The 15,893-nt window shown below is 39.9% G+C and overlaps 1 protein-coding gene across 13 annotated transcripts in view; it reads right to left on the reverse strand.

Annotated features, from left to right (window-relative positions):
• Window positions 1-296: 296 nt before the first annotated feature.
• The window catches only part of ppip5k2 (diphosphoinositol pentakisphosphate kinase 2), a 70,204-nt gene continuing 54,607 nt past the window's right edge, over window positions 297-15,893 (reverse strand). For 5 of the 13 annotated variants that reach the window (XM_021601596.2, XM_021601589.2, XM_021601586.2 and 2 more), the window contains 5 exons: window positions 12,731-12,793; window positions 11,435-11,455; window positions 7,677-7,820; window positions 7,491-7,586; window positions 297-1,586 (listed from right to left, as the gene is read on the reverse strand). In XM_021601596.2, the coding sequence (XP_021457271.2) occupies window positions 970-1,586; window positions 7,491-7,586; window positions 7,677-7,820; window positions 11,435-11,455; window positions 12,731-12,793 (941 nt within the window). In that variant the 3' untranslated portion in view covers window positions 297-969. The remainder of the gene's footprint in view (window positions 1,587-7,490; window positions 7,587-7,676; window positions 7,821-11,434; window positions 11,456-12,730; window positions 12,794-15,893) is intronic. The other 8 variants (XM_021601590.2, XM_021601600.2, XM_021601598.2 and 5 more) reach the window with 2 other exon arrangements.

The following is a 15,893-nucleotide window of genomic DNA, read 5'->3' on the forward strand; positions in this document are numbered from 1 at the left end:
CCCAGGTCTGATCATCTCCCATATTCTTTACCTGTCACACCTTAACTGTCGTCATTACTCCAATGTCTAGGCCTGCTAAATGTTTTGTGTAATATGATGTAATAGTGTTTCCCCTGCTAACACATATATACTGTGGGAATAACATTATCTAGAGGAATATTTCCATAATTGTACCTCTCATATCAAAAGAAATAGAATGGTTTGGACAGACAAATAGACACATGAATGACAGTTGTTGCACAACAACAAGCACAACTTGTAGTAAAGAACTAATGAAGTGACAGTTAAACCAAAGATTAGAATTTTCCCTGAACTTTTATTCTGAATATATATATATATATACACACACACAACAATTATATGTTTGATTACAATGTAATAAAGAGAATGATGGTCATTACAGTGTGCACAAGGCAGACACTTCCGATTCCAGTTTCATGAATGGGAAATGAAGTGCAAGCTCAGAGTAGGTCTGAAAATATAGGTGAAAAACATATGTACCCTGTACAGGAAACAAGTATATTTTATCTGACCCTTTAAAAACATAGCTTGGACCTTGTAGGCTCAAGATGAGCCAGAACATCCATTCCATTAGTCTCAGTTCAGGAATCCAGCGAGATGTAGGCAGCAGAATATTCAACATTTCAATTCTATACATCGGCATTACATTAAAATATACAAGACGCTAGCAACAGGTGAATCAAATGGGAAGCAGTCATACAGTAGCAGAGACAATCACAAACACATGTCTTAGTTAAGTGTGCCTTTCACACACCCACTGTGCAACAGTGACACCCTCCCTAGAAACATTGAAACATCATGAAATTGCCATGTTGTAAGCTCAGCTAAATGAGTAACAGCATTTTGTAACAAATAACCCTAGTCTAGACGAGAATGTGATTTCTGGTTAATCTAATCCTAATTATGTAACAATTGAAATACTGTTTTGACCTTGAACAGAACATCTGTTTATTTGGAGTCCAGCTTTGCCTCCCTTTCCTTGCTGGTGGTCAAAGACATGGCACCTTCTCCAAGAGTCCCTTTAGAATTCAGTCCCTGGTGAACTCTGTCATGGGGTGAAGTCTCGGACCCCTTTTCTGTGGGGTCTAGGGAAGGGGCTTGTGGCGTCACTTTACCACTTGGTGCATCCTGGGTAAACGTTTGTGGTAACACTTTACCACTCTGGATTTCTTTGGAAGGTGAGTGTGGGGACATTTTACAAGTCAGGTTATCTTGGGTAGGGTTCTTTGAAGGGACTTTGGCAGGGGATTGTGGTGACACGTCACCACTCTGGGTTTGTGGTGGCACTTTGCAACTTTGGGCATCATGCTGCAGAGTCTGCTTGACCCATTTGTCTGGGGTTGAGGCTTCCAGTTTCTCTTCGGAGGCGTGTTGAGTTGCTGGGTTCAGGGTGGCTGAGAATCCAGTAGGAGGTTCCAGGTCCTCAGAGGAGGATTGCAGGGCTGCTTTACTTTCTGTGGTGGGCTGAGAAGGGGACGGCTGGGACGCTTTATCCCCGGCTGCAGCGTTTGGGGAAGGGTCAGCAGGGCCAGACCGGGGTTCTTTAGTGGGCGATGAGCTGATCCCTGTGAAGGAGAAAAGGAAGCTCAATGAGCATGGTCAACTGTGAGCATAGCTCACACCGCTGGTGAAATGGACTTCAGTTCATCTCAAATAGTAGAGTTAATCTCCAGCCGTTACTGAGCTTTCAGATGTGTCAACTTGGCATTCTCCATTCACAAGAACATTGTGACTGAATAAGGAAAAAAGTTCCAGCGGAAGGTCAACCTGAGAAAAACTTGTCAATCATTTCAGAATGAAACCACGTTCCTAATTATCGAAACCACGTTCCTAATTATATTTTGGAGTGCAGACTAACAGTAGGCACATGTCAAAAAACAGGTAAAGAAAAAGCTCACATCGCCTCTCCCCTATTTGACCTATATAGTTTGTGTATGTATTGATGTGTAGGCTACGTGTGCCTTTTTTAAATTGACACAGTTCTGTCCTTGAGCTGTTCTTGTCTATTAACGTTCCATATTATGTCATGTTTCATGTTTTGTGTGGACCCCAGGAAGAGTAGCTGCTGCTTTTGGTATTTTTGTGTGGGGGGGGGGAATACCAAACAGCTTAATCTGCATATTGCTCATTTGCATATTCATGTCTATTTTAACACAATATTTCAGAAAAGGTGAAAAACAAATAATCTCATGTCTATTTCAACCAACTAATTGTAGCAATACCGCAAAAAAGGAAGAGGCAAGTGGGAAAAAGTAAGGAACTCTTGACAGCTGTGCCATATAAATTGCTAAATAGTTGGGAAGAGATTTGCGATGTACCAATTCCATGGCACATGGTTTATGAATTGACATGCAAAACGACGCCGGATTCAAAACTTAGAATTTTTTCAATTTAAATTATACCAAATTATTGCAACCAATAGAATGTTATATAAACACAGCAACAAAAGAAACATCCCTTTTTCAGGACCCTGTCTTTCAAAGATAATTTGTAAAAATCCAAATAACTTCACAGATCTTCATTGTAATGTGTTTAAACACTGTTCCCATGCTTGTTCAATGAACCATAAACAATTAATGAATATGAACCTGTGGAACGGTCGTTAAGACACTAACAGCTTACAGATGGTAGGCAATTAAGGTCACAGTTTTGAAAACTTAGGACACTAAAGAGGCCTTTCTACTGACTCTGAAAAACACCAAAAGAAAGATGCCCAGCGTCCCTGCTCATCTCCGTGAACGTGCCTTAGGCATGCTGCAAGGAGGCATGAGGGCTGCAGATGTAGCCAGGGCAATAAATTGCAATGTCCGTACAGTGAGAAGCCTAAGACAGAACTACAGGGAGACGGGACGGACAGCTGATCGTCTTCGCAGTGGCAGACTACGTGTAACAGGGATCGGTACATCCGAACATCACACCTGCGGGACAGGTAGAGGATGGCAACAACAACTGTCCGAGTTACACCAGGAACGCACAATTCCGCCATCAGTGCTCAGACAGTCCGCAATAGGCTGAGAGAGGCTGGACTGCGGGCCTGTAGGCATATTCTAAGGCAGGTCTTCACTAGACATCACCGGCAACAACATCGCCAATGGGCCCAAACCCATCGTCGCTGGACCAGACAGGACTGGCAAAAAGTGCTCTTCACTGAGGAGTCGTGGTTTTGTCTCACCAGGGGTGATGGTCGGATTCGCGTTTATAGTTGAAGGAATGAGCGTTACATCGAGGCATGTACTCTGGAGCGGGATCGATTTGGAAGTGGAGGGTCCGTCATGGTCTGGGGCGGTATGTCACAACATCATCGGACTGAGCTTGTCGTCATTGAAGGCAATCTCATGCTGTGAGTTACAGGGAAGACATCCTTCTCCCTCATGTGGTACCCTTCCTGCAGGCTCATCCTGACATGACCCTCCAGCATGACAATGCCACCAGCCATACTCCTTGTTCTGTGCGTGATTTCCTGCAAGACAGGAATGTCAGTGTTCTGCCATGGCCAGCGAAGAGCCCGGATCTCAATCCCATTGAGCACGTCTGGGACCTGTTAGATTGGAGGGTGAAGGCTAGGGCCATTCCCCCCAGAAATGTCTGCGAACTTGCAGGTGCCTTGGTGGAAGAGTGGGGTAACATCTCACAGCAAGAACTGGCAAATCTTGTGCAGTCCATGAGGAGGAAATGCACTGCAGTCCTTAATACAGCTGGTGGCCACACCATATACTGACTGTTACTTTTGATTTGGACCCCCCCCCCCCTCCCATTGTTCAGGAATACATTGTTCCATTTCTGTTAGTCACATGTCTGTGGAACTTGTTCAGTTTATGTCAGAGTTGTTGAATCTTGTTATGTTCATACAAATCCTTACACATGTCAAGTTTGCTGAAAATAAACGCGATTAACAGTGAGAGGACGTTTCTTTTTTTGCTGAGTTTATATAGGGGATACAACGTTCCCAGCTCTGCAGATTTTGCAAGGAGGCAGAGTTATTAGATCATTTATTTTGGTATTGTCCATATGTAGCTAATTTTTGGTCATAGGTCCAGGAATGGCTGAAGAATTGCAACATTAACCTAGAGCTAACACTGCAGATGGCACTACTGGGTGATTTCAAAAGTCAGTCAATCGATCAATAATATAATAATTATTTTAGCAAAAAATTTTACCTTTAATTTACAATCTGTAGAAACTATGAGAATAGAAAGGTTCAGAACTTTTGTGAAACATCACAGTGCAGTTGAAAAAAATCTGGCCAATAGAAATCCGGTGCTGGCAGAGTTCCTCTGTCCAGTGTCTGTGTTCTTTTGCCCATCTTAATATTTTATTTTTATTGGCCAGTCTGAGATATGGCTTTTTCTTTGCAACTCTGCCTAGAAGGCCAGCATCCCGGAGTCACCTTTTCACTGTTGACGTTGAGACTAGAGGTCGACCGATTATGATTTTTCAACGCCGGTACCGATTATTGGAGGACCAAAAAAAGCCGATACCGATTAAATTGGCCGATTTAATTTTTTTTTATTTGTAATAATGACAATTACAACAATACTGAATGAACACTTATTTTAACTTAATATAATACATGAATAAAATCAATTTAGCCTCAAATAAATAATGAAACATGTTCAATTTGGTTTAAATAATGCAAAAACAAAGTGTTGGAGAAGAAAGTAAAAGTGCAATATGTGCCATGTAAAAAAGCTAACGTTTAAGTTCATTGCTCAGAACATTAGAACATATGAAAGCTGGTGGTTCCTTTTAACATGAGTCTTCAATATTCACAGGTAAGAAGTTTTAGATTGTAGTTATTATAGGAATTATAGGACTATTTATTTCTATACCATTGGTATTTCATATACCTTTGACTATTGGATGTTCTTACAGGCACTTTAGTATTGCCAGTGTAACAGTATGGCTTTCGTCCCTCTCCTCGCCCCTACCTAGGCTCGAACCAGGAACATATCGACAACAGCCACCCTCAAAGCATCGTTACCCATCGCTCCAGAAAAGCCGCGGCCCTTGCAGAGCAAGGGGAACAACGACTCCAAGTCTCAGAGCGAGTGACGTCACCGATTGAAATGCAATTAGCGCGTACCCCGCTAACTAACTAGCCGTTACACCAGCCTCATCTCAAAGAGTTGATAGGCTTGAAGTCATAAACAGCTCAATGCTTGAAGCATTGCGAAGAGCTGCTGGCAAAACGCACGAAAGTGCTGTTTGAATGAATGCGTACGAGCCTGCTGCTGCCTACCATCGCTCAGTCAGACTGCACTATCAAATCATTGACTTAATTATAACATAATAACACACAGAAATACGAGTCATAGGTCATTAATATGGTAGAATCCGGAAACTATCATCTCAAAACGTTTATTCTTTCAGTGAAATACAGAACCGTTGGGTATTTTATCTAACGGGTGGCATCCATAAGTCTAAATATTCCTGTTACATTGCACAACCTTCAATGTTATGTCATAAGTACGTAAAATTCTGGCAAATTAGTTCGCAATGAGCCAGGCGGCCCAAACTGTTGCATATACCCTGACTCTGCGTGCAATGAACGCAAGAGAAGTGACACAATTTCACCTGGTTAATATTGCCTGCTAACCTGGATTTCTTTCAGCTAAATATGCAGGTTTAAAAATATATATTTGTGTATTGATTTTAAGAAAGGCATTGATGTTTATGGTTAGGTACACGGAGCAACGACAGACCTTTTTCGCGAATGCATCAATTATATGCAACGCAGGACACGCTAGATAAACTAGTAATATCATCAACCATGTGTAGTTAACTAGTGATTATGATTGATTGTTTTTTATAAGATACGTTTAATGCTAGCTAGCAGCTTACCTTGGCTTCTTACTGCATTCGCGTAACAGGCAGACTCCTCGTGGAGTGCAATGTAAGGCAGGTGGTTAGAGCGTTGGACTAGTAACCGTAAGGTTGCAAGATTGAATCCCCGAGCTGACAAGGTACAAATCTGTCGTTCTGCCCCTGAACAGGTAGTTAACCCACCGTTCCTAGGCCGTCATTGATAATAAGAATGTGTTCTTAACTGACTTGCCTCGTTAAAAAAAAAGGCATTTTTTTTTTTTAAATACAGATTTTTGTTTCTGGCCATTTTGAGCCTGTAATTGAACCCACAAATGCTGATGCTCCAGATACTCAACTAGTCTAAAGAAGGCCAGTTTTATTGCTTCTTTAATCAGAACAGTTTTCGACTGTGCTAACATAATTGGAAAAGGGTTTTCTAATGATCAATTAGCCCTTTAAAATGATCAACTTGGATTAGCTAACACAATGTGCCATTGGAACACAGGAGTGATGGTTGCTGATAATGGGCCTCTGTACACCTATGTAGATATTCCATTAAAAATCAGCCGTTTCCAGCTACAATAGTCATTTACAACATTAACAATGTCTACACTGTATTTCTGATCAATTTGATGTTATATTAAAGGAAAAAATATGTGCTTTTCTTTCAAAAACAAGGACATTTCTAAGTGACCCCAAACTTTTGAACGGTAGTGTATATATAAATATATGTACACCGAAAATATATGGGAGATTGGAAATGATGCAGACAATTACTTTGATGGAAGCTACAATCTATCCTCAATATTAAAATTGATCCACCCTTTTAAGAAAATACAAAAAATAGAATAAAAAATAATCCCATGTCTACATTCAACTAGTAATGGTCATTGATAAAGATGTTTTTTTTTTTTAATTTGTAAAAAAAAAAATACTCTGTTTGGAGTGTTGCCTTGCATTGCAGAATACTATTCAGTATTCTGGACCATAATTATGTAGTTCCACTTCGTTTGACATTCTAAAAAACATTCCAGATGACAACACTTGTGTTACAATACGATAGATTTTGATCAAGAAATCTGACTGTTTCAGATTGTCACATCCATAACGGAGAGTTTCACATCCATAATCGTTGCTTCTCCTCTCCAAAGTAATAATGCAAGACAATCTTTTCAAAATGGTTGTTTTTGTGTTCAGTCAAGCCGTTCATTCTAAAAGACTTACAAACACAGACTTTTTTCTAATATGTTCAATCTCCCCTGAAATCTTGTACATTTCATGTCACATCCATTTTTTAAAATTTATTTAACTAAGCAAGTCAGTTAAGAACAAAATTCTTATTTACAATGACGGCCTACTCTGGCCAAACCCGGATGACGCTGTGCCAATTGCGCCCCGCCCTATGGGACTCCCAATCACGGCCGGTTGTGATACAGCCTGAAATCAAACCAGGGTCTGTAGTGACGCCTCTAGCACTGAGAAGCAGTGCCGAGGACCTCTGCGCCACTCAGGACCAAAAGCGTATTTGCTTTATTTCTTATGTCACATCTATAATGCTGGAATAGCCCAAAGAATGGTCAAATAAAGAGTACATAGACAGAGCAAGCCTATTAGTTACAGTACTACTATAGCAAGTGATGGGTATTCAACCCTAAATCGTTTACCAGTTGCAGCCTTGTCCAGATTCTTCTTGCCTTGCGTGAAAGGGCAGGGCAATATCTTTGCAGGGGTGTAAGTGTTCAAAGGAGTTTTTTTCGCAGCTGTCGAACACAAAAAAAAAGACATTGAGATGCGAGCGGCAACAAATTACCGTTGATAATTTGTACTGTACGATGAGCAGCGATAAGTACCTGGGGAGGAGGCAGAGATGTCCAGGAGTGACTCATGAGATGCAGCGATGGAAGCCAGGAAGTCGTCTATCTGTTTCAGCGAGAGCGAGTTGTGCAGGGTCTCCAGGGGGCATATGGACGGAACCATGGAGTACAGCTCAAAACCTAGAGGGTGGAAACGCCTCCAGACGATAAGCCGACAATACGGAGAACACTACAAGCCCTCTGGGGACTACTCATGACAGAGAACATTGTATTATTTGAAAATCGGCAGACAAAAATCACAATGCTTCCATTATCTCCAAGTGACAGCAAACAAAATAAAACACTACCGACAAAAATCAGATCTGATTGAGGTGAATACTGTAGGATGCAGGCAGATGTATGATACAAAGTATATCCCACTGAAAGCAATACCCATCACGACTGTCACAGCCAGGATGAGAAGAAACACAAGAGTGAATGTTAACCTAGTTGGGAATACAGTTTGGTTTATATAGCCCTGAAGCCTTTGATGGACGTTGGGGAGAGATTGAACAAAGTGGTCTAACAAACACCACAATATCGTTCAGGAGAAAAAGCGGTCTTAATTTTTTTTATTTTACATTTAATTTAAAAGCTACAAGTTGTAACTTTTTGGGCAACCTGATGAAATTTGCATAAAAATATGAGTTATAGATCTGTTACTCTCATTGAAAGCAAGTCTAAGAAGAGGTAGATCTGTTCTATTTCTATGCTTCCCGTTCATAAGTTTTGTTTTTGCGTCTTTTACTTTGGGTTTTGTACACCAGCTTCAAATACAATGAAAATACAATATTTGTGGTTATTGAAAATATTTCCGCAGCGGTTTAGATGGTACCATGATTCTCTCTATACATTGCTTGTTTTGCCACCAAAGTGTAAATAAATGTGTCTGAGACACTGCAAGACAAAGGTGATGACGCAGAAAACATTTTTCAGTTAGTATGTTACAATGAGCATGGCTTCTCTGGTTAAAACAACGGAGGGCAAAAGGGGACATTTATTTGATCACTAAAAAACAGCATCAAAATCTTCCCCATTAGCATGTCATTGAGTCAATACATTGAACAAAATAGGTTTGCTAAATATATAACTAAAATCAATTGAGCTTATCATTTTAAGCAATAACCACATTTATTTGTATGAATACCTCCCCAATGAGTAACACACCATGGATGAAAAACATGGGTACTCTGTAGAAAGACACATTTTGCGATATGATGTAAATTAATATAAAAAATATTAGATTTGAACAAAGTTCCTTTATCATTAAAAACGTATTTGTTGGCCAAGTGTGAAAATATTTGCAGGGATGTATAACACTGTAGTTACACTATATGATCCCTCAGGAAAAGGTATATATTGGATCTTCCCCCTTTCTTATTAAACTTCTAACTTTCCCTATAACAAGAAATATACAGTTGAAGTCGGAAGTTTGCATACACCTTAGCCAAATACATTTAAACTCAGCTTTTCACAATTCCTGACATTTAATCCTAGTTAAAATTCCCTGTTTTAGGTCAGTTAGGATCACCACTTTCTTTTAAGAATGTGAAATGTCAGAATAATAGTATAGATAAATGATTTATTACAGCTTTTATATTTCATCACATTCACAGTGGGACAGATGTTCATAAACACTCAATTAGTATTTGGTAACATTGCCTTTGAATTGTTTAACTTCGGTCAATCATTTCGGGTAGCCTTGCACAAGCTTCCACAATAAGTTGGGTGAATTTTGGCCCATTCCTCCTGACAGAGCTGGTGTAACTGAGTCAGGTTTGTAGACGACCTTGCTCGCAAACGCTTTTTCAGTTCTGCCCACACATTTTCTATAGGCTTGAGGTCAGGGCTTTGTGATGGCCACTCCAATACCTTGACTTTGTTGTCCTTAAGCCATTTTGCCAAGTATGGAAGTATGCTTGGGGTCATTGTCCATTTGGAAGACCCATTTGCGACCAAGCTTCAACTTCCTGACTGATGTCTTGAGATGTTGCTTCAATGTTTTCACAATGTCCTCCCTCATGATGCCATCTATTTTGTGAAGTGCACCAGTCCCTCCTGCAGCAAAGCACCCCCACAACATGATGCTGCCACCCCCGTGCTTCATGGTTGGGATGGTGTTCTACGGCTTGCAAGCCTTCCCCTTTTTCCTGAAAACATAACGACGGTCATTATGGCCAAACAGTTCTATTTTTGTTTCATCAGACCAGAGGAAATTTTTCCAAAAAGTATGATCTTTGTCCCCATGTGCAGTTGCAAACCGTAGTCTGGCTTTTTTATGCCGATTTTGGAGCAGTGGCTTCTTCCTTGCTGAGCGCCCTTTCGGGTTGTCGATATAGGACTCTTTACTGTGGATATAAATACTCTTGTACATGTTTCCTCCAGCATCTTCACAAGGTCCTTTGCTGTTGTTCTGGGATTGATTTGCACTTTTCGCACCAAAGTACGTTCATCTCTAGGAGACAGAACACATCTCCTTCCTGAGCGGTATGACGTCTGCGTGGTCCCATGGTGTTTATACTTGTGTACTATTGTTTGTACAAATGAACGTGGTACCTTCAGGCGTTTGGAAATTGCTCCCAAGGATGAACCAGACTTGTGGAGGTCTACAATTTTTTTTCTGAGGTCTTGGCTGATTTCTTTTGATTTTCCCATGATGTCAAGCAAAGAGGCACTGAGTTTGAAGGTAGGCCTTGAAATACATCCACAGGTACACCTCCAATTGACTCAAACGATGTCAATTAGCCTATCAGAAGCTTCTAAAGCCATGACATCATTTTCTTGAATTTTCCAAGCTGTTGAAAGGCACAGTCAACTTAGTGTATGTAAACTTCTGACCTACTGGAATACAGTGAATTATATTTATAATTTTTACTTATATTTTTTATTATATCTGTAAACAATTGTTGGAAAAATTACTTGTGTCATGCACAAAGTAGATGTCCTAACCAACTTGCCAAAACTATAGTCTGTTAACAATATATTTGTGGAGTGGTTGAAAAACAAGTTTTAATGACTCCAACCTAAGTGTATGTAAACTTCCCGACTTCAACTGTATATTAAGTAAATATATAAAGTACCAGTCAAAAGTTTGGACACACCTACTCAAAGCATTCCAGGCAAAGCTGGTTGAGAGAATGCCAAGATTGTGCAATGCTGTCATCAAGGCAAAGGGTGACTACTTTGAAAACCTCAAATATATTTTGATTTGTTTAACACTTTTTTGGTTACTACATCATTCCATATGTGTTATTTCATAGTTTTGACATCTTCACTATTATTCTATAATGTAGATAATAGTAAAAAAATATAGAAAAATCCTTGAGTAGGTGTGTCCAAACTTTTGACTGGTACTGCATATGCCTGAAATTAACAGTAACAATGATAACAAATCTTAATATTTTATCAACAAATATACTAAACCTTTTTTGGACTGTAGGACATGTACTGTATGGCTGTGGTTTAGATTACTTATCATAGACAGCACCTGTCAACAGCACCAAATAGAATTATCATTTTCATGAGCAAAAGTGTTCTGAGGGGCAGGACTAAAGCACACAGCTACTCAAGGTATTTCCATAGCCAAGGGTCTGAGGAAAGGAGAAAACAGGGAAGACTACGTTGAAGAGACTGTGGAGGTCTAGACTGAGAAAGGAAGCTGAACTATACACAACAGAAATCTATATGAACTAAAAACACCAAACAACGTTCAGACAAGATATAAATGGGTAAATTAAACATAATAAAACACTTACCACAGAACATACTGGAAAAGACTGACCCATTTAGAAAAGCAGAAAAAAACGATAATCCAAAATGATCAAATTAGTGCAAATTGATTTAATGTACAAAATCATATTTTGTTGCATCAAAATTACAGCGTTAACCACAAACTGAGGTGACTGACAGGTTTATGCGGCCCAAATGTACGAAAATATTAATCCCAGATATCACATTGATTTAAAAAGTTGCCTTTACATAAAAATATATAAAAGTGCAATAGATACTATAGCTAAATTTGACTAGATTAGCAGCATTACCATAGTTGCCTAGATTAACAGAATTACCACATTTGACTAGATTAGCAGCATTACCATATTTGCCATAGACTAAAAGCATCACTACATTTGCCTAGATTAGCAGCATTACTACATTTACCTAGATTAGCAGCATTACTACATTTACCTGATTAGCAGCATTACCATATTTGACTAGATTAGCAGCATTGTTATATTTGCCATGGACTAAAAGCATCACTACATTTGCCTAGATTAGCAGCATTACTACATTTACCTAGATTAGCAGCATTACTACATTTACCTAGATTAGCAGCATTACTACATTTACCTGATTAGCAGCATTACTACATTTGACTAGATTAGCAGCATTACCACATTTACCTGATTAGCAGCATTACTACATTTACCTGATTAGCAGCATTACTACATTTGCCTAGATTAGCAGCATTACCACATTTGACTAGATTAGCAGCATTACCATATTTGACTAGATTAGCAGCATTACCATATTTGACTAGATTAGCAGCATTACCACATTTGACTAGATTAGCAGCATTACCATATTTGACTAGATCAGCAGCATTACAAGATCAACGGTATAACTATTTGCCATACCTCTAAAGGAACATTTAGATTGGCAACATTGTTGTGATACAGTCACCCAACTCCAACACAACAAAAGTCATCAAGAAAAAATTGAAGGCCATATTCAAACCAAACTACAGCACTTTGACTATTAAAATGAACAGATAAGCAGGGGACAGGTCTAGCTAGCCTAGCAGGTCACAAAATAGCTCCATGTAATCCTAAACTATAGCGTGACAAACAGGAGGACTTTTCAGGCGAACAAAAGAAGCACATGATCTTGGAGGGCTGCATGAGCATTCAGAAGTCTCAATGTTTAGGATCACATTCCCTGTGCACTGCTTTGACACTAGCAGAGGATCTCATGAGGAGGGAAGATTCTATCCAGATCAAAATGACAACAGGGATGAGGTAAGGATGCATCTTAATTAACAAAAGCAAACATACCATTGGTTGGGTGTCGCGCAAATGAGATAGAAAATCGTTTTACAGCAGACCCACGCGTGGCCTCTGAGAAAGAGAAAAACAGGTACCTGAAATGTACAACAGCTAAAAGGAATAGAGGTTAGGAAAAGGCAAAATAAATCAAGTATTAGAAGGCATGCAGGTGAGAAAGGTGGGAAACGGAGCGCTTGTTTTAGTAGTGAGTTAACTGTTGGGATTCTCTCAGCCAGAGCAAAGTTTGTGAAGATTAACAATTGTTATCTGCTAAGGGGGGGTAGGACGGAAACATTTCTAAAAAGGCCATTGGACACCTGTTGGTCCCACACTTCATTGGACCTTGCATTGGGCAGAATCCAACCCAAACCACATCTACTGTAGCCTCTGTACATTCACCACCTGCCTTCCACCAACTCGTTTTCCTACATTTACCTTGCTGGTGCTTCGGCATCTTTCCACTGCTATAAATTATTACAAATAGGATACATTCTATGTGACAGTGCAAAGAATCCTGGATTTTACGGGGTAATAAATTAAAAGTTTGATGATCCTGATCAATTTGCGTCAAACTAAAAGGAAAAGCTGTTCATTTTTGACAGCCACAATCTAAGAAATGTGGATTTTCTTCATGACTCAAACAGATGGTTTAGCAAGCCATGACACCCATCATCTCAGATTGTTCTGAAATAATTTCTGTAGTTATAAACAGATAAGAATAGCATTCCTGAAACATTATTTTGTTTTAAATTAATCTCTTATAATTTGAGTGCAGCCAAATTTGCCCTTTTGATTTGTGGTCATTCACATAATATTCAACAAATACAGTACCCAACTTTCTACCACCGAGTAAGACCAGTGGTGTAAACTACTTAAAGTAGCTCTTTTTTACTTAAGTCGTTTTTGGAAGAATCTGTACTTTAACTTCCCTATTTATATTTTTGACTACTTAAAAAAAAAAAGAAAACCGTACCGTCTGGTTTGCCTAATAAGGAATTTGAAATGATGTATACTTTTACTTTTGATACTTAAGTATATTTTAGCAATTACATATACTTCCGATACTGAAGTATATTTCAAACCAAATACCTTTAGACTTAGTATATTAGTAGTATATTACTGGGTGACTTTTACGCGAGTCATTTTCTGTTAAGGTATCTTTACTTATACTCAAGTATGACAATTGGGTACTTTTCCCCCCATCACTGAGTAAGACATGAGGAATCCACTAAAATGTTCAAAAAGCCACCCATGGACCTCAGCGCCAAAGCCACCACAACAACCTGTATATAGTAGAATTTCTTACATTTGAATAGTAGAATGAAGCTGCATGTTTGTTGTATTGCTTCTTCATCCTTTGTAATGCATTTCCTGCAAATCTGGCTATGTTTTTATTCCCCCTGTTATTAATTGAAATCGCTTGTATTATTTACCATGAATCAGTGTGAAAGTACCAGGTTTTTAACCACTAAATTCCACTGTTCCTGCTACTGCCGCTACACCCTTTTCTCCACTTTGCTGTCTGTTGTATTTATTAAATGGAACACGACCTTTTCTTTGCAACTCTGGGTAGAAAAGCAATAGATTTGGCTCATGATTAAAATAAATGGTGTGATCATCCTCGCAATTCAAAGCCAGTTCTCCATGAAAGCAATTCAGTTTGTCCTTCTCTTATAAACCTATAGCTTCAACCCAACTCTCCTTGACCAGTCCAACAAGTGGCCTCTCTCTGAGACAGCTATCCCTATGCAATTCTCAAGACGTTTCATACAAGCTCAAAACTTTGGAGAAATGAGTTTGTGACTAAAATGTGACAACCCTAATTCAATTATAAACCATTGCATGGCAGTTGTTTACTAATAATTGTATTGAAAAACACATCTCCATACTTAGTAGGGATGCAACGGTACAGTAGACCCACGGTTTGGTATGTATCACAGTTTGTGGGCAACGGTAACGGTACGGTTTCTTTGTATTTAAGTAAAGTGTGCGTTTGTATGACTCTCATACAAGGGATGCGTTTGCAACACGTAGCTCTAATCTAATCTCCTAATCTAGTACATAGTGAACCATCACAGTGAGGTAACTTCCAGTACATAGTGAACCATCACAGTGAGGTAGCTTCCAGTACATAGTGAACCATCACAGTGAGGTAGCTTCCAGTACATAGTGAACCATCAGTGAGGTAGCTTCCAGCACATAGTGAACCATCACAGTGAGGTAGCTTCCAGCGCATAGTGAACCGTCACAGTGAGGTAGCTTCCAGTACATAGTGAACCATCACAGTGAAGTAGCTTCCAGCACATAGTGAACCGTCACAGTGAGGTAGCTTCCAGGACATAGTGAACCATCACAGTGAGGTAGCTTCCAGTACATAGGGAACCATCACAGTGAGGTAGCTTCCAGTACATAGGGAACCATCACAGTGAGGTAGCTTCCAGTACATAGTGAACCATCAGTGAGGTAGCTTCCAGCACATAGTGAACCGTCACAGTGAGGTAGCTTCCAGCACATAGTGAACCGTCACAGTGAGGTAGCTTCCAGTACATAGTGAACCATCACAGTGAGGTAGCTTCCAGTACATAGTGAACCATCACAGTGAGGTAGCTTCCAGCACATAGTGAACCGTCACAGTGAGGTAGCTTCCAGCACATAGTGAACCGTCACAGTGAGGTAGCTTCCAGTAATAGTGAACCGTCACAGTGAGGTAGCTTCCAGTACATAGTGAACCGTCACAGTGAGGTAGCTTCCAGCACATAGTGAACCGTCACAGTGAGGTAGCTTCCAGTACATAGTGAACCGTCACAGTGAGGTAGCTTCCAGCACATAGTGAACCGTCACAGTGAGGTAGCTTCCAGCACATAGTGAACCGTCACAGCGAGGTAGCTTCCAGTACATAGTGAACCATCACAGTGAGGTAGCTTCCAGTACATAGTGAACCATCACAGTGAGGTAGCTTTGAGTTCCTCTGGAGGTTCAACTATCCGTGGAGAGAGGTATATAGGGTGTCTGTATCAATTTGTTTTCATTTTCTCTCCGTGATGTTTCATAGAGTTTGGGAATTACTTTGCTACTGAAATGTGTGCGGGAGGGGACATTGTAACGCGGTTTAAGAAAATCATCAGGTGACGAAATCCCGAGTCAGTAACCACCGAATAGGGCGGCAAATCTT

Source organism: Oncorhynchus mykiss, chromosome 5, assembly GCF_013265735.2.
Source record: "Oncorhynchus mykiss isolate Arlee chromosome 5, USDA_OmykA_1.1, whole genome shotgun sequence".
Classification (NCBI taxonomy): Eukaryota; Metazoa; Chordata; class Actinopteri; order Salmoniformes; family Salmonidae; genus Oncorhynchus; species Oncorhynchus mykiss.